Here is a 20,642-nt window from a genome sequence, read left to right as displayed (position 1 = left end):
AATTTATATGGATTATAATATTATACTTTAATCAATATTTATTCCTCAAACATACTGAGTTTTCAAAACTAATCTAATAGGTGGGTGCGATGGCTGCGACTCTTACAGTAAGAAGCAATTTTATAATGGTATATCTTTCTTTGTATCCTCTTTGACTAATAACATTTACATTAATAGTCAAGCAAAAAAATGCAATGTAATATGAGAAAGACCATCTTGCTATCAAAAAGAACTTCTATATGGTCACAAGGTAAGCAACATAGCTAACAAAATCCACTTATATTTAATAAATTTTAATTATAGTATACATTGTTTATGCGTAGATTCAGCAGCTCCACCACGAACACATGTATTGGGTCACACCCGAGCAAAGAAGCAAGGTTCGTACTACTTAAACCCTATGATATCTGTAGAATACATACATTTGGGCATAAAATGGCTGTTATCAAACCTAGAAATCTGGTAAAATTTTAAAATATTAAATAAACTATATTTAACAATTCCTAACAAATATTTTTTCAGATAAAGGTTCGACGTCACAACTCGATGAAAACCCAATCATAGCATGCTCAAAATGTGGTGCGTCAATGTGGACTTCTGAAAGCACCGGTACGGACCGCAAAATAGGTGAACCAACTTTCACCCGTTGCTGTAACCATGGGCAAATCAGGCTTCCACCGATCAATCAACCCCCAGCCCTGTTAGAAGAACTTCTTCAAACTAGATGGTTTTGAGATACTATCCGAGTCTATAATTCTGTACTTACTTTTACATCCGTTGGAATGAAAATGGATTATAGTGTGGTCCATGCGCCTGGTCCATACACTATACGGATCCAAGGTCAAACTCATGACAGAATTGGCTCGCTTATACCGCAACAAGGCCGTCTCCCTGAATATCTCCAGCGTTATATATTTGATACGAGCAACGAAGTTAGAAACCTCTTAAATACGATGGGGGAAACCACATCAGAAGGTAGTCTCGATGAGGAAACCTTGAAACGCCTCATCGAGATGATTGACGAAAATAATTGTTTAGCTAAGATTTTTCGACGTGCATGAGACCACTACGAAAGTGTCAAGTCAGAGTTTGTTATTAGGTTGGTCCCAGATAAAGGGAAGGGGAAAGAATACGATCTTCCGAGTACGAGTGAGGTGGCAGGTCTTATCGTGGGGGATATGTCATCAACAATTGGAGTACGAGATATAGTGGTCCAGTTTCAATCTGACACTTTGCAGCAGATACGTGATGATCACCCTCAATACATGAGCCTACAATATCCTCTTTTGTTTCCGTATGGTGAATATGAGTTTCACCGAGAGATCCCCCTACATCTTGAGACAGGTACTTCAAGAACAAGGCAATTCCTAACCATACGGCAATACTACGCTTCTCAGATTCAGACACGTCTTAACCAAGGGATGACGTTGATTAAAGGAGGTCGTCTCCTCCATCAATTTGTTGTGGACGTTTATACAACAATTGAAGAAGATCGACTGAGGTGGGCGAGGAATAATCAAGACATTTTGAGAGCCGAGCTTTACAGTAATGTCCTTGATGCTGTAAGCAAAGGTAACACTGATGCTAAAATTATTGGTCAGAGATTTATACTGCCGCCAAGTTTCACCGGCGGGCCCCGGTACTTAGTGGAAAAATACCATGATGCGATGGCTATTTGCAGGGAATTTGGCAATCCATATTTGTTTATCACAATGATTGTCAATCCTAACTGGAGCGAGATTAAAGAGCACATTGGGAGATATGGTCGAGATTTTCCGAATGATAGACAAGATATTGAATGTCGGGTATTTAAAATGAAGCTAGATCAACTACTCAAGGATTTCAAAGCAGAAACTTTCTTCAAGCCATACACAGCAGCTCTCCACCGAATAAAATTTCAAAAAAGAGGACTCCCTCATGCACATATATTATTGTGGTTGGGAAACTCTTCCAGAACACCGAGTGCAGAAGAAGTGGATGAAATAAGTTCAGCCGGGCTCCCAGAAAAAAAGAAAGACCCAGCTGCTTATGACTTAGCCACAAAACACATGATCCATGGTCCATGTGGGCTCTTTAATTCGAAGTCACCGTGTATGGAAAATAATGTGTGCACAAAAAAGTATCCTCGGCCGTATAATGACAACACTTCGATTGACAAATCCGGGTATGTGTTATATCGTCGGCGCCGAAACGACGATGCGTCTACATTAAAAGCTGGCGCAGTACTAGACAACACATTTGTCGTACCTCATAACATTAAGCTTCTGAAGAAGTACGAAGCTCATATTAATGTTGAATGGTGTAATCGTACAAGCGCAATAAAATACTTATTCAAGTACATAACCAAGGGCGTTGACCGAGCAACAGCTGTTATTGAGAAAGAAAATACAGCAACTACATCTGACGCCATGGTATCTGGAGAATCAAAGGAGAAAGTCGCCAGGCAACGCAATGAGATCCAAGACTACGTCGAAGCCCGATATTTATCAGCTTGTGACTCTATGTGGCGGACTTTCGCATTCCACATACACAAAAGAAAGCCTTCAGTTGAGAAGCTTATCATTCACTTAGAAGGCGAACATAATATTATGGTTAAATCAACGGATAACCTCGGCCATGTAATCCGCAAACCAGGTATCGAGAAGACAATGTTCACTGAATGGATGGTTTTATGCAGAAGGTCAGAGTTTGCCCGGACATTAACATATGTGCAAATTCCTGAATATTTTGTATGGAACAACAGTGCTAAGGTGTGGACTGAACGTAAGAAAGGAAAAACCATTGGGCGAGTCGTAGCTGTCCATCCATCAGCTGGTGATCGATACTATTTGAGAATCCTCATTAATAAGATTAAGGGTCCTAGAAGTTATGACGAGCTAAAAACATACAACGACGTGAAATACCCTGACTTCAAATCAGTTTGCCACGCCCGAGGCTATTTGGACAATGATGTTGAATGGCTCGAGAGTATGTCCGAGGGTGCTCGAACAGCCACCCCATACCAGCTCCGCGATATGTTTGTCACATTCCTAAACAACTGTTTTGTTGCAAGCCCTAAAGGACTATGGGAACACTCGTGGAAATCAATGAGCGAGGACATACTTCACAAGAGACAAAGGATCTTAGGTCACGCAAATCTGGAACTGGATGATAAGACCCTAGAGCAATACACGTTGATAAAAGTAGAAAAGTTGATGCGCATGCATGATCGCTCTTTAAATGATATTAAAGAGATGCCAAAGATCAACCCTATTTTGCTAAAAGAATTGGGGAACAGTTTGTGGAACCAGGAAATGGATTACGATGTTGCCGAGAAAACACTAAGACATGCCAAACAGTACAACTTAATTAATGTCGAGCATCGTGCGATCTATGAATCAGTCTTACACTCTGTTGATAAAAAAAATGGAAAACTTTTCTTTGTATATGGCGCAGGGGGCACAGGAAAAATATTCCTATACCAAACCATTATATCCAGACTTCGCTCAAGAAAACAAAATCGTTCTCCCGGTTGCTTCTTTAGGAATAGCCGCATTGCTACTACCAAACGGGAGAACAGCTCATTCTCGCTTTAATATTCCGTTGAAGCTCAACGAAGATAAGCCATGCAACATCAAACCAGGTACAATGCTGGCTGAACTAATTGAGAAAATGGACCTCATAATTTGGGATGAGGCACCTATGACACACAAACATGCTTTCGAAGCATTAGACAAGACGTTGAAGGACATAATGTCTATGAAAAATCCAACCGCAAAGAATCAGAATTTTGGCGGCAAAACAGTTATGTTAGGTGGTGATTTTAGACAGATCCTACCAGTCATTCCACAAGGTAGTACAGCTGATATTGTCTTAGCTTCGATAAGCCATTCATATCTATGGAATAGCTGCCACAAGTTCTCTTTAAAAACAAATATGCGAGTCAATCAGGATGAGAAAGAGTTTTCTGAGTGGCTTCTCAAGGTCGGGGAAGGTCGTCTAGAATCAGGACAAGAATATGAGGATGATGGCTACCATGACCAATTTATAACTATTGATAAATCATTGATTCGTCAGAGTTATGTTGATCCATTAAAAGGAGTTGTTGATGCCGCATATGGAGAAGTCAACAAACCGACAAATTCCCATAATTCCTACACTGATAAAGCTATACTCACACCACGTAATGAAACCGTCGATGAACTCAATGCTTACACCATCTCACGGACCGACGGGGAATCAAGAGATTACTTCAGCTCAGACAGCTTTGAGATATCAGATACTACATCAGATCAAAATGATACATTATACGCCGTTGAATATCTCAATTCCTTGGAATTCTCGGGTTTGCCTTCCCACAAACTAACTCTGAAAGTTGGTGCCCCAGTTATGCTTCTGCGAATCATAAATAAAAAAAAGGGATTGTGCAATGGTACACGTATGATCTTAACCCACATTGGCGATCGCGTGCTCAAGGCCGAAATTATCACTGGCTCCCACATTGGAAAAGAGGTCTTGATCCCAAGAATTGTTCTTTTGTATGATGAAACAAAGTTACCGTTCACATTACGTCGGCGGAAATTCCCTATCAGATTGTGTTATGCAATGACAATCAACAAAAGCCAAGACCAAAGTTTAAAAGAGGTCATCTTATATCTGCCTAAACCAGTCTTCGCTCATGGTCAACTTTATGTGACCCTCTCACGTGTCACAAGCAAAGCAGGATTAACGATCATCAAAACCGAAGATTCCCACCAGCTGAAAGTGAAGAACATAGTCTACAAAGAAATATTCAAAAGCCTTCCACCCAACAAAGATATTTTTAATTAAATTAGTAGTCTTCACTCCCATCATTTTTTAGAGGTCTTGTGATAAAATATTATATTCACAGATTTACAATGTCCAACATATCAACCAAACAATGATACAATCAAATGAAGGACTTACACAGAGTTTTCTCCCAGCTAAGCCATGTATGTACCTTTTTATATAAATAACAAAATTATTGTATTAACTTAAATTTATGCTTACTAACTTATTCTTAACCAATTTCAGGCTATTTCTTTTTTGTGAACCTCAACACAACTTCTGATCTACAAAAGACTTAATCTGTTTCTTACATTATTTATTATGTTTACTTAGCTACTCTTTTAGCTTTTAAACAATTGCGTAAACTCCATACTCACCAATTTTTCAAATATTTTGGAAAAAAAATTCTTCCATTCCAAACAAAAAACATCGAAACATATAATCAAAAATTGACTATCAACGCACTTTTCCGCGCATCGCGCAGAGAGAGGACCTAGCGACATTAATAATTGGGTAATAACTGATGACAGAATATTATTAAAGGCAATTAGATTGAGCGGGACTAATTAAAGACAACCAGGAAAATTAACGATTAAGAAGTAAAAGAAAACAATGCATATATGAGTGTTTGATCTAATAAGAGGAGTTGTTATATTAGTCGATACAAAAATCTAGTGAACTCTTCTTTTTTTGGTAAAATGTTAAGTTATTATTACCAAATTTTGATTTTGACAAACATATATAGAAAACAAGTAGCAAAAAAAGAAAGGAATGTTGTAACCCTTACACAACAATTGAAGAACAAGCCGAAAGCAAACACAAAATCAAACTAGTAAGCAGCTTACTAACAAGACGATGCCGGACCTACCAACCACAAGTACTAGATATGTAATCAGATGGCTGCCACGAGCTACTGAAAGAAGAGCGCCTTGGAACCTTGATTATAACGGCTCCTACAGCTTCCAACAAGAACACAAAGCATACCCTAGCGAAGTATCCAAACCCGAGCCCAAAACATACCAGAAAATAGAGACTACCGACGGTACTAGGAGAAGCCGTAGGCCGACGATGCCGTCATTCATCATCTTGCGCGTGAGATTACCGCCTCCTTTGCAATCCACTGAGACCGTATACACCCATCTAACTGAAAACTCATATATAGATAACAGATCGAAAGACAACTCTCTGGAGGAAATAAATTTGAAGCCACACTCGGAACCAGGGCCTAACTAATACACCACGAACATAACTCGAACCGTTAACCGCCCTCTAGTCACGAACACAAAGCTGAAGGATTATCGAGAAGTGGAAGAGACAGAGCAGGCCACAACCACTGAGATCATTCCGATTTAAGGGGTGACGAACATCCGAAGCTAAAGGCGAAGCTTAAGCAGACCGGAACTAACACTCACTAACACGCTGCCACAAGCATCTGGCGGGACGGACTTGCGTCACCACCACCAGACTCCACGCGCTGCCACGAAGGAGAATATAATGGGGCACAACAAACAGAGCAGAGAGAAACCAAGAATATCAGAAATCGACAAATCCAGAGTTCCACCTCGACAATTCTTTTTAGAAAGAAAAAAAATCTACTGAACTCTATGATTAAACCGTAGTTCGTCCAAAACCAACATATACATAGATCTCATCAGAATAATTGTCACGGTCTCTCATGCATGTGGTAATGGAGAGAGTCAAAGGTCAAAGAATGAAGACAGGAATGTTTCGAAGCTGGTCCAGCTTCGTCCACTCCTCCCTCGTTTTCTCACCACGCTTGCACACTCGGCCCATTTTTACTTTATTATTCTCTCCTTTTTTATCTTTAGTTAGGCTAACCTGAGTTGGATGTTTTGTTTGGTACGGCTGGTTTGATTTTGAAATATATTGTTATCTATATGTTTTGTACCGATCTAAAAAGAGAGGTTCGGTCCATTGTTGCAATATAATTTGACAATTCGTCGCAATTCTCGTTTTTTCCACTTATACATACATATGAATATATGATCTAATAATGTTGTCTTTTAGCCCTTGGTATATATGCCTAGTGTAGTGGTAAGTTCACACACACGTAAATGTCATAGTGTTATGGGATTAATCAATTAGGTAACTTATAATTGCTTGATGTATAAAATACTATGCTAATATGCTTGTTTTAGCTGCTCGACACGTATCATCCATTATTTCATAGTGAAGAAACGAATGTAACCATGATCATTTAAATTCGTACCTTTTTAAAAGTAAAAACTGAACTATATTGTATATTTCATGGTTTGGCGTTTCACAAGCATTATTACTGTAAGGTTTCAAGATTGCAACAATTTGTTGGTATATCAACCACTGCAAGAAATAGTTCAATTTCTGACCACCAATTGCATTAGAAAATGGTTAGAAACACTCTATTATGACCATATTTTGACCATGTAAAATCGTCAAAAAAACTCTGTCAAAAATTGACAACGATCGGAAAATGGCCAGAAAATTTTGACTATATTAAAAGATCAAAAATGTCGTCAAAACAAACGTTAGAAAATTGTCAAAAATAATTATCTATTTACTGATGGATTTTTGACCACTTTTTTGTTAATCTTTTTGACCATTAAATACTGAAAATTGAATAAATATGAAATAAATGTCAAAAAAAATCTTCTTTAGTCTTGTTTTTCTCCATGGTCTCAATCAACTGATCCGTCCTAGTTGTGTTTTGAAAAAATGATAATATAAATTAGAACTAGATTAAAAACATTCATGCTCAAACTACTACAATTGAAAAATTGTTATGAATCATGAAGTGGATGGTCCATAACCTAGACCATACAAGTTCAAGACTAGAGTTCATTAGGGGTTTACATCCAGCCACATGGAAGATCCATTAAACCTTATGTCTTTATGAGTTTGATCATGTCATTATATAGAGTATTTTTATAATCAATTCTCCCTTTGACTCCACCTTGTATGAACCACTATATATAGTGGTGTAAGCAATAAGAAATAGACAACACATTCTCACAAATCTTTTCTCAAATCTTAACACGTTATCAGCACGAGACTCTCTCCACCTGAGCAATCCCATCCGCCGGCGATCATCTCTTTTCCGGCTATCTCTTCCGGCCCTCAGCCTTGCTCCGCCGGCCAAGTCTATCCCTCTCACGGTTTTCCGGCCAGGACCTCCACCTCTCTCTCAACCAGCTCATCTGCGGATTAGCTCTCTCTCACGGTGGTCCATTCAGATCAATTTGGTGTTTTCTAAAAAGGTAAACTAATCTATCCATAAAATCTAAGAACACCACATATCTGAATCCTGATTATTAGATCTATTTGAATCATAAAACTTATAAAAATCTATAGATCTAAAATTATCACAAATATTAATCTTGAATCTAAGATCTATATGAATCTTGATTCTAAAATTATTTGAATCTCTAACGATCTAAGAATCTCTAAGAACTTATAAAACTTATTAATAATCTAAGATCTATATGAATCTTGTTTCTAAGAACTATTTGAAATTATAAAAGATATTAGAGAAAATCATAAACCCTTTTTAGCTAGCAAGCCTTAAAATCGGTTCCCCTTTCTCCTATTTTGATCCGGCCTTAAATCCGGATTGACTAAAGGATTGAAACCCATAATCTTTGTTTGGCCGTATTACCGGCTGTATAGCCGGATGAATAAGCTGGCCATCAAAATCTTAATCCCATTCGATGTGCTTACCGATCCAAATCGGCCCTTATCCACATCAAAATCTCAAATCCCCTTGTTTGTTTTATAACCGGATATGTATCTTGATGGCCATTATACATATCAATTCCCTAAATCCTTTTTGCTTGATTTTTATCAATCCCCTAAACTCTAAGCAATAATTGGCTGAACCCCTAAATCCAAATCCAGCCATGATTTTTCCGGCCACGACCTTTTCCGGCCACAATCTTTTCAGCCATAATCTTTCAGTCAAACCCAAAGATATCAAAACTTAAATCCTAATCAATGCATATCTTTGACCATTGATGTTTTATATTGTAACTGATCAAAATTTAAAAATTTTATGATTGTTTTAAATGCATATATTTGACTAGGTAGTATTTATCAAAATATTATAACATATAGTCTTGATTTAAATAGTTATGACATAGGCTAAAATAAATACTAAGTTGAAATCATTTGATCACATAGTTGTTTGTCAAAATTTATCTAAATCTAAACCGGCCTTGAAATCGGTTCATTATAGTTTGAACAAATGATATAAATTTATCTTGATCTAAAAGCCAACCTTGAAAACTGATTTTGTGATGATTGTATTATATACTGATCATATATACATATCTGATAGCATCTATTAGATCAAACATGGATTAGTAAATTGTTAGATCATACACATATCATGAACTGATCATTTCCATGCATCCGCTTGTCATATAGTTTTATTAAAATTGAGCATGCATACATATAATAGATCATTCTAACCATGGGGCATTTAAAATAAAATCTAAATTGGTTCATATTGCTTGCATCTAATTAGATTAAATCGGTTATTTTTAAAGTTAAGCATATTTGTTTAATTTGAAAACATAAACCAGCTTTGAAACCGATTGATTGAAAATCTAATTGAATTTTTTCTAGACATATCCTGAAAATTATAAAATTTTGTTGTCTTGGTTTACCCTGTAAAAGGGGAAAGGAATCGGTTTTTGCTTTATGATCTTTGAAAACCAAATATCCTCATGCATTAGGAATCACATATATATTGTTTAAGTCCAATGCTTAGTTCTGAACATGCATTCAACTATTTCTTGATCCATGCATTTGCTTGATTTCATCCATCTTGCTTGATCTCATTTACTAAAATGATGATTAATCCTTATTCAAATTCTAAAGGGCCTTAATACCCTATATATATAATCAATCCAATTTGAATTCTAATTAAAAGGATTACTAGATGCAATGATCAATTGATCATTCTCATACTAAGATTGCTTAAGCAAATAGATTATATGATTTGGGGGAAAGCCTTATTGAAATCATATACATTGATTTATTCTATTGCTTACATAGAATTCTGAGTGCTTGAATTACTCGTTAAATATTCAGATGTCGAGATTTGAACCCTCAGATTACTCTGCCCTAAATCTCTCTGGAGATAATTACCTAGAATGGGTAAAGAATACTCTTGTTGCCCTGAGATCCAGAGGACTCGGACAATGCATCAATGAGTACAATGATATCATTGACAGTGAAAGGCATAGAGCTATAACGATTATTCGTTATCATCTCACTGAGGAATTAAGAGACATGTATCTCCATGTTGAGGATCCTTGTGACCTTTGGTTACAGTTAAGGAAAAGGTTCAAACCGGTATCGTGGCAAAAGGCCAACCATGAATGGGAGATCCTCAGATTCCAGGATTTTGAATCCGTGGACAAATATAATTCTGCTCTGATGGATATTGCTTATAGTCTTGAACTATGTGGTGAAAGGATAACACATTATTCTTTATTATATAAGACCTACTCCACATTCCATCCAAAGGATGTGCTGTTGCTACACACGGCTAAGAGTTCACCACTTATAATGACCTTTTGTCATATCTTTTGGCTTCTGAACAAAGAAAGCAGAAAATCAAAGATACCATCAACAGATTTGACAAGCTTCAGAAAAGATACATTGAGCTAAAGAATAATGAGATGAGGCCTCCTATAGCTGATGAAGCTGAAGTTGAGCGCCATATGGCAACACATGCATTGTGAAGGCCATATTATATAATTGTCTTTTGACATTCTCATTTTCATGTTTCCTGAGTTTATGTTTCATGAATTGCTTTGATACTTTGCTTTATACACGACTTCATTAATAAAATGAATTACTTTGAGTTCATCATTATCTTATTCAAACTGTTGTTTGATAAGAAACTATATCTATATGCCTTTATTGTGCCAAGATAAATATGATTGAGGATTAATACCCCAACTCACTTTTCCAAAGAGTTCAAAGAAACCTTTGACAAAGGGCACGACATGCTCTGCCATCCAGGCTCAGTTATAAAATACTCTTGAACTCAACTGGACATTCCTTGAAAGAAAGGAAAAGAAGCTCGACCAAGGTTTTGCCTAAATGGCATTATATTCACCCTATAAGGTCCATTGAATTAAGAAGAAAAAATGGTTTCCAACAATGGACAAAAGGAAATAAGAGTACCTAAAGTAAAATCGCCTAAGTGGTCGAGACTACATTCTCTATTGATCTAGTGATCAATATGATATTAGGCAAATAGCCAGGGCAATCATGTTTGATTAACCCACGAAATTTATCACTTAGATGGCATTACCATACTTAGCCATTCGGATTATGATGCAAATATTTAAAAGGGCACAAATGTTATCCCATAAGATCTCACGTGTGTGCAATATATCTATGCACAAGGGAATTTATTGTCCCAAGCACCACGAATTTGAGTATGTTCATGAGGGGGAGTGAGGACAAATCCCATGATACATGACCATACTAAAATCCGTGAAACATGGTCCACAACCATATTACATATTGGTTGAATTTGATATAAAGACCATTACCTATAAGGTTCAAATTCTAAAAGTCCATATGCTTGGGGACACCATGAGTTATAAAAGAATGAACCTGCATCAGGCCATAGTAATTATATCAGGCCATATAAGTGATCATAGATATTCCCACCTCAGACTGATACGGGTCATGAGTCCAGACATATATCATCTTAAGATATTATGAAAGAATCCACCACAAATATATGTGCCATCTAAGATCATGTGATCTTAGAATCTCATAAAGAGGATTGGGAATATATGTTGGATATATATTATGAATATACTTTCTCCATAAGTTTAAAAGAAACCTTGAGCCAAAATGGGTGATCTAATTATAGGCCAAGGAACAAGGATTACATAAGGTTTATGAATCCGAATATCCAACAATGAAAGGAGAAAAGTAATAAGCTGGTATAAAGAATGATAAAGAATGGTATCTACCATCTGGTATCAACCATCAATGTCTTGGCAAAGATCCTCGGACTAGAAAATAATTTATAGACGTCCATATGCTACAATGATAGCAAAATAAAATGCCAGACACATTGACCCGAGAGAAAGAATGACTATGTCATCCCAGCTTAGCACCACACGGTTTTGATGTCTTAAAGACACAACCAAGTTGCTACAAAGTCTATATAAGATAGACCAAATAAATGTTCCAAATAAAGTTCCATAAATTCTAAGGAACCTCGGAAAGAAAGAAAGGTGCATGAGATAAAATCCGAGTTTTATTAAAGGAAACCATTCCAGACATTGAGATATAAGGCTGGCCAGCTGAACAACTAGGTACCATACCATATAGCTTGGGACGCCAAGTTATAAGGTTATTAAGGTCCTAGATAATGAAATCTCAAATTGATTTATACCATGTCTGGAACTAAAAGGAAATATATATATATATATATATATATATATATATATATATATAAGTGTGTCGACACATACATTCATAGAAAATGCGCAAGTATGTAGCACATGAATACAAAGATATGTATCGAGGATCATAAACCCACACAAGAGTACTCATAATGAATAATGAAAGAAACGTGGGGTTTAAAGTGATATATAAAAGGCGTATTGTATTGGCCATGAATATGTAAACGCCATATGATGCCCAGTGAATATATAAATCCTGAAAGAAGGATAAATCGTGAGACAGACCGGGAAAGGTCTATATAATCCAATGTGGTGGATACTACTACATATTTCACTACATATGATGTCTGGAAGAAATTCAAAAGATGTAGTATGCTATATATGACTCACTGGATGATGATGATAATATTATTGGTACCAAAAGGTTTACCAAACGGTATTGAGCTCAGAATCAAAAGATGAGAAAAGAAGTTCTCTTGAACAGCATTTTCCTAAAGTTGTTCATGGACTGAATTAAATTACTACATGTAAGCAAGTGAAGAGTTCTATAAGAACAATTCAAATAAGTCCATAGATGAATTTTAAATTCTTTGTGTTTTATACTAACCAGCCTAAGATAAGTTAAATGATTATTCATTAAACCTTAGAAAATGTTATAGACCATCACCACAAATTAGCCAAATTTTGGTAATACTTATGGTTGGTCAAATTCTCAGCATGAACCAACCAAGCTGTGGTATGAATGAATAAGCTATCATAAAGATAAGCTATAAGATCGAAGTTCATCTTTGAACAAAAGGTATAGGACCACATTATGCGTCCATATGCGACCCAACGGGTCCGGCCATCATATATGAAGATAATGCAGCTTGCATTGCTCAACTTAAAGACGGGTATATCAAAGGTGACCGAACCAAACATATTCTACCAAAGTTCTTCTTTACCCATGAGTTGCAGAAAGCTGGAGAGGTCAACGTCCTTCAGATCCGGTCTAGTGAAAACTCAGCCGACCTCTTCACCAAATCATTGCCTTCTTGCACATTCAGGAAGTTCACGCAACAAGATTGGCACGCGTAGACTCAAGGACCTTCAGTGATGTCCAAATCGGGGGGAGTAATGTGTGTTGTACTCTTTTTCCTTTATCTGGTTTTCCTTTTTACCACATTGGGTTTTGGATTTTCCGGAAGAGGTTTTAATGAGGTAACATTAGCATGTTACAAACCCTATATGGTTATGGCATCCAAGGGGGAGTGTTATGAATCATGAAGTGGATGGTCCATAACCTAGACCAAACAAGTTCAAGACTAGAGTCCATTGGGGGTTTACATCTAGCCACATGGAAGACCCATTCAACCTTATGTCTTTATGAGTTTGACCATGTCATTATGTAGAGTATCTTTATAATCAATTCTCCCTTTGACTCCACCTTGTATGAACCACTATATATAATGGTGTAAGCAATAAGAAATAGACAACACATTCTCGTAAATCTTTTCTCGAATCTTAACAAAAACTAAATTAATTAATATGAGACTGGAAAACGAAAAACAAAAACCAAACATGATGTAACCAGATTTAGGTATATTAATCAAGTTCGGTTTTATACTCGTTTACAAAGTATGACACTAAATAACAGTCCTTTAAACACAAAATATTGATCTCACCTTGGAAGAGGTAGAGGAACAATGACGTTGAAAGCATCAACACTGAAGCTTTTCCACCTGACCTACAATGAAGGAAAGAGAGGTCATGGACCTCATGGTGATGAAGTAGCAGAGTAGAAAATAAAAAAGGGATGTGAAGGTCTTTGGATTAAAAGAAAATCAGTAAAAAAAATAAATTGGAAAGAAATTTAACGCCGCTTGAAAACAAAAGCTGAACAAATAAGAATGAGAAACACCGATCTACGATCTACGATCTAGGTTAAACTACATATATCCTTGGAAAATGGTAAGAATATGGTCAAAATTTTCTATCCACTTTTTGACTATATTTTCGGTTAAAAAATTCTAACCATTTTCTGACCATATTTGTTATTCATCATAAAATAGTTAGAATTTGGTCATAACTATTTTTGACCATTCTGGGTGGTCAGGAATGTGGTCAAAATGTGATATATTTTTTGACCATTTTTTGACTATATATTTTGGTTAATAAATTCTAACCATTTTTTAACCGTTTTTCTTATTATCATGAACTGGTCAGAATGTGGTCACAATTATTTTCGACCATTTTGGTTAGTCCCAAATATGGTCAAAATGTGTAATGTTTTGTTGTAGTGAACTTTCAAAAAAGACGAAAAAATAAAACAGTTTGTTCATATCTTTACGATTAAAAAAATCATATCCGAGACAATAAAACAGTACCATGAGTCTACAGTTAACTAGTGTATTAGTTGAGTACTTACAAGAACTTTATAATCAATAATTTAAACATTGACGACGGATATGGGTCCATGTTTACGGCCCATTTGAATATCCGGGAGAGAATCCATCTGTGGGTTGCACCTTCCACCCATGATTATGTCTATGTTTTTAATAGATCCGGTTTAACCCTTTTATTTTCAAAAAAAAACACTGACGACGGAAAACCATGCATGGTATCAAAATCACTACACTTGATTAAATGATTTTATTTCTCATGGTTAAGACACCAAACGACGTCGTCTGTCGGTGGAGAGGAAATGTGGGTACAGGCGTGTGTAGAGAACAGTGCGCTCTCCACGACCCTACGGTCTCCAGTCAACCCTGCACTGTCGTTGGTGCACGTGCTTCTCTCTTCTCCCACACGTTTTTCCCAGCTCATTCGTTTCTGTCTATATGTTTTTGTGTTAAACACACAATATTCGGAATACAACTTATAAATATTCTTTTTCAGTATAAAATTGATTTGATTCCCACATTCCTAACAATTACTGCTACTCTCGGATAAGTTTCTTTTTGTTTCGATGTGGAGCTTCTTTTATTTTGAACTAGTGGTTTTCCCGGGGGTGCCCGAGATTTCTTATATAAATTTTATCTTAATTTAATATGTTATATGCTTTTAAAATCTATATTTTCTACTTGTTACTAATTCCCCACCCCCTCATAAAAATATCTAATCTTATCATTTATCATCATTAGAAGGCATGTCTCTGTATTTAGTAGCGGTAGATTACGATATATTCAGTTGTAGATATAATATATTAGACCATTTTGTATGTTGTGAGTCTAGCTAGACATTCTATAGAACTTTTAAGGAACACGTGTTTATATCTTACCACAATCATGGTCTTAACTCTTAAGAAAAAATGTCCATCATAATCTGCAGGTCTTGATACCAAAACATTAAACAATCTTTTTGTTGAGTTTGCAAAGGCCTGGGGAAATATCAAATTCGTTGGAGAATCTAAAAGCAGATATGTCATAGGCAGAGCCGTGCTTTGAAAAAATATTTTATAAAAACTTCTGCATTAAAAATAATAATACTTATTACTACAGAGTACAAACATGTAAACTAAAATAACAAACAAAATATTAATTACAAAAAATATTTATTTTAGTTTGAAATTTTTTAAAAATTAATTATAAAATTATAATTAATATTAATATTTTATAGATAAAATATTCAAACAAATGTGAAATTTTATTTGTTTTAGCACTAAAAGTATATCATAAACCACTTTAACCATTCTATTTTTTTAATAATTAATAACTGTCTTCATTTTGTTATCTAAAAAACTCAAGTGTTCATCATAAATTTAATCTTTTAATTATTTTATGCCCTGGACTTTATATAAGATTAGTAAAAAATGATGCCCTTAAATTTTTGTAAAAATCTGATGCTGTATGCGAATGTTTCAATTTTCCTTACCCGAGGCACTGGTCATAAGAAAGAGAAAGTTGACGAGTTTCTTCAAATTTGTTCCTCTTCCAATACAAAATTTAGTTTTCTTCCAAAGTTAACTTCTGTATTCCAGTTTGTCTTATAACCCGTGATTACTTAATATCTGGTAACTAAATTTAGTTGCTTTATATCATTTAAGAAATATTTCTAGAAACCTTTTTGCCTTTTACGAGGTGTTGGTCTAACGCCAACTTCCTAATATTCTTAGTTGATCAGAAATCAAAGAAGAAAGATAGTGACACTGCAGCATTAGTGTTAACATCAATTAAATAATCTTCGTTCTTCGTTCTCCTGACCCTTTGGATATTTACTAAAGTATATTGCCCTCTACGAACCGTGAAAAATTAAAGACGATATTCATCTGTTATTAGTTACATTCAGCTCAAAACTGGTAAATGACCTGAGTTAAAGCTATCGGTCTAGAGAATTTTTAATATTTGATATCATTTAGGTACTCTTCTAAGTAGTACGTATTTTCCGAACACATTTTTCTCCTGCCACTTAGCTGGTGAACTCTCTATCTAGATAAGGTAGAACCGCAATAGCTTGAGAAAACGGCGAGGAGAAACGATTGTAGTAGAGGAAGTGAAATTTAGGATACATGTTGCTACATGATGATGATGTGCTTCTTATACCTCCCATGTAGATAAGTCGATCTCTCAATTTGTATAAGGCATGCTAAGCTGCAGCTCAATGAGGAATGTGCAAGTTTCGATATTTTGGATTCTTGTTGTTGAAGTATGGAGGTGATGCTGTGCAGTGCCTCCAAGTATACTATTAAATGAAAACAGAAGAAGATAATTCATCATTGATCCACCTTCCTTCGTTCGCTCATGTAGTGAGGCACAAAAAACGACGATGTGTATCGATCCCATTAACTTCCCGCCCATAGAACAGAACCTGTCACAACAAAAAGATGAATATTATTTAGAAATATTGTGACAAAAAGCCTTTGTTCCTCTTTGTTGGAAAATTACTACAGAAGAATTTTTTTTTTCCTTAGAAAAAAGACATGACTACGTTTAAAGAGAAAATAGAGGCCTCAGTTCAAAACAGAAAAACAACATGACTTCGTTTATAGACAGAACAAAGGGATCAGATCAAAGCATAAAAAGTTGAAAGGATATCTTAAAGCTGACTATATCCAATCCCACCCTCTTTATACAGGACAGAACTGAGAGAGAACAAAGATCACATTTTTTCAACGCAAAGTTTAATATAAAACAGATAAGTATGATCTGGAACATGAAAGATCACTAATTTAGTGACTGTCAGCTAATGAAAAATACTCAATTTAACGAAATACTAAAAACTGGATTCATAAGGCTAAGGACTCATCTGATAAGAAGACACATGAGGTATGCAGAAAAGTTTATTATCACAAAATTTTGAATTTTAAGCAAAGCTTCGAACTTTATAAAAGGAACCTAGTTTTCTGTAACATCTGAAAAAAGCTAAAGCTAAGACATGAATAAACCTAAGCATCAGACAGTCATGTCTCCAGCGACGTAACATTTTAAAAGAAGGGTTTGATGATCGTTAATTTACCCCGTTCTTGGCCTTAACAGGATGTTCTTCATCAATATGACAACAAAGCCCGACAGTGTCAAAAACATCTGCGCAAAACGGGTAGAAAAACCCTGATTTTAAAAGAGAAGACAGTGTTCTAGGTAACCGATCTAAACAAACCTTTAATTCTCCATAGAATTCAGGGATAATTTGAGAATAGTTGTGGTTGCGGGCATCACCTGCTTGTCTACGGACAGCATGTCAACCCAATGATTTCGCTTCCTTTCTTCACATGATGGGACTCCAAAACCTCAGAAGCCGGACTGTGTTGAGCAGCGAAATCGTTTGCGAAATCGTTTGGGTTGTATTCACCATCGAAGAAATGAGAGACATTTATAGAGGAAGCTGGTGAAGAGGTATTTTGTTTGATTAATATGGGCGGGGTGGATTAATTGAGGAAAAATCAGAGTAAAGAAAGGATTAATGGTTTGGGAGGCGTTACAGAGCTCGGCGACGGTTTGATTTCGTGAGCTACATTGGAGAGGTCGCTTCTGGAAGAAGAAGCCGACGAATCCTAAACACCTTTGTGTCTAACGGGCCAAAACAAACCAATTAACTTAAAGCCCAGTTCTCATTAAAACACAAAAGAAACACGAACAGAAGGGAAAGACGCGGGTCTCTGGCTGAGCGACACGTGTCGGCTTTTGAGAAGAAAAGAGAAGAGGATCGAGTTTGTGTGCTACACAATAGGTTGCATGTGTTACGCCAGACACCCAGGGCATGGAATGTGAAACTCGATCAGGTTCTCAAGGAGATGAGATTTGAGAAGTGCACGAAGGAACCATCAGTGTACTGCAAGACTGAAGGAGAAGACGTCTTGATCATTGCCATCTACGTTGATGATCTATTTGTGACAGGAACTTCACTTAAGGTGATTAGGCAATTCAAGGAGGAGATGTCTAAAAAGTTCGAGATGTCAGGTCTAGGTAAGCTAACATACTACCTTGGCATAGAGGTGATTCAAGGAGCAGACGGAATCAGAATAAAACAAGGGAGGTATGCTCAAGGAATCCTGCGTGACACAAAGATGGAAGCGTGTAACGCAACTCAAATTCCAATGGAGGCGAATTTGAAGATCTCAAAAGCTGAAGATGAGCAAGAGATAGATGCTACCGAGTTCAGAAGAATCATAGGATGTTTGAGGTATCTGCTTCACACAAGACCCAACCTGTGTTACGCAGTAGGTGTTCTTAGCAGATACATGCACAATCCGAGAGACTCTCACGGACAAGCCATCAAACACATATTGCGATATGTGAAAGGAACAACAAACTACGGTCTGTTCTTCAAGAGAGATGGGTCAAGGAGTGTCGTTGGTTATAGTGACAGCAGTCACAACATTGATCTCGATGACGGGAGAAGCACGTCAGGACATGCATTCTACTACGGTTCATCACTGATTACTTGGACGTCGCAGAAGCAGCAGACGGTTGCATTGTCATCATGCGAAGCAGAATTCATGGCAGCAACAGAAGCAGCGAAGCAAGCTATATGGATCAAGGAATTGTTGAGTGAGATACTAAGCAAAGAAGGCGAGAGAGTCAAGCTTAGGATCGACAACAAATCAGCCATTGCTCTAACCAAGAATCCAGTTTTCCATGGAAGGAGTAAGCATGTACTCAAGAAGTATCACTTCATTCTTGAGTGTGTGGAGAACGGGCATATCGAATTGGAGCATGTGCCGAGTGTTGAGCAGAAGGCTGACATCCTTACCAAGCCATTAGCAGGGATTATGTTCAAGCAAATGAGGAGCTTAATCGGAGTTCAAGAAATTGATCTCCCTAATTCAAGTTGGAATTAAGGGGGTGAATGTTGGATAATTCCAAGCTTGTGGAAACTTAACATATTATTAGATGTTTAATATGTTAAGATAAACACAATAAGGAAACCTAGAAATAGGAAAATGAAGTTTCTATTTAGGTTAGGTTTGTGTTTTCCATATCCCACATGTTAAAGGGAATTGTCTTTCATATAAATATAGGTCTAATGGAGAGGTGTTCCATATGATCTGAGAGAAACATATTGAGAGCTTTAGTTTTGAGTAGTTTCTAAAGCTAATAAGAAAAGTTGTTCTTATAACTCTTTGTGTTTCTAAGAGATCTGAGAGCAGCGAAATCGTTTGCGAAATCGTTTGGGTTGTATTCACCATCGAAGAAATGAGAGACATTTATAGAGGAAACTGGTGAAGAGGTATTTTGTTTGATTAATATGGGCGGGGTGGATTAATTGAGGAAAAATCAGAGTAAAGAAAGGATTAATGGTTTGGGAGGCGTTACAGAGCTCGGCGACGGTTTGATTTCGTGAGCTACATCGAAGAGGTCGCTTCTGGAAGAAGAAGCCGACGAATCCTAAACACCTTTGTGTCTAACGGGCCAAAACAAACCAATTAACTTAAAGCCCAGTTCTCATTAAAACACAAAAAAAAACACGAACAGAAGGGAAAGACGCGGGTCTCTGGCTGAGCGACACGTGTCGGCGAATGCCCCCTCCCTCCGTGCTGACATGGCGCAAAGAGAAGGGAGAAAAACCCCCATTTAATGTTGAGATTCACAAAAATATACGCGCCGGATTTGTATGTTTTATTTGTAAACAAATTTATAATTTACTTTATGGTCTTAATAAAGAAAATATGTTAAAAAGAATGAAGACGAAAATATGTTAAAAATGATATTTTTTTCCGATCCAATTGATAGTGATTAGTGACCGTAGTGTATGACTTTGGTTTGAAGTTGCTTAGTGGCCAATACGTTGGACGCAACGGTTGTCGTGTTTTTTCAATGTTATTGTTTTAAATCTTATGTGCTTAAAAAGTTCGGTGTGTGAACTTTTGATTGTATAATTGTGAATTAATTATTTTTAGTTTAGTATTCCTAAGCTTGCCCTGAACATCATAGATGTTGAGGCAAAATATGTGTTGCGAGCCGCATGTTGTTTATGGGTGCAATTGGAAAGTAAACATTTTTC

At 36.5% G+C, this 20,642-nt stretch overlaps 1 protein-coding gene across 1 annotated transcript; it reads left to right on the top strand.

Moving 5' to 3' along the window:
* Window positions 1-788: 788 nt before the first annotated feature.
* LOC106417218 lies at window positions 789-19,479 on the top strand. The gene is made up of 5 exons (XM_048757521.1): window positions 789-975; window positions 1,111-1,639; window positions 1,955-3,380; window positions 3,436-4,324; window positions 18,536-19,479. The coding sequence occupies exons 1-5, from the start codon at window positions 789-791 to the stop codon at window positions 19,477-19,479; spliced, it is 3,975 nt and encodes a 1,324-aa protein (XP_048613478.1).
* The last annotated feature ends 1,163 nt before the right edge of the window (window positions 19,480-20,642 follow it).

This window comes from Brassica napus, chromosome C5 (genome assembly GCF_020379485.1).
Source record: "Brassica napus cultivar Da-Ae chromosome C5, Da-Ae, whole genome shotgun sequence".
Classification (NCBI taxonomy): Eukaryota; Viridiplantae; Streptophyta; class Magnoliopsida; order Brassicales; family Brassicaceae; genus Brassica; species Brassica napus.
Note: the sequence above shows the minus strand (reverse complement) of the source record. Positions and strands in the feature narration are given on the sequence as shown.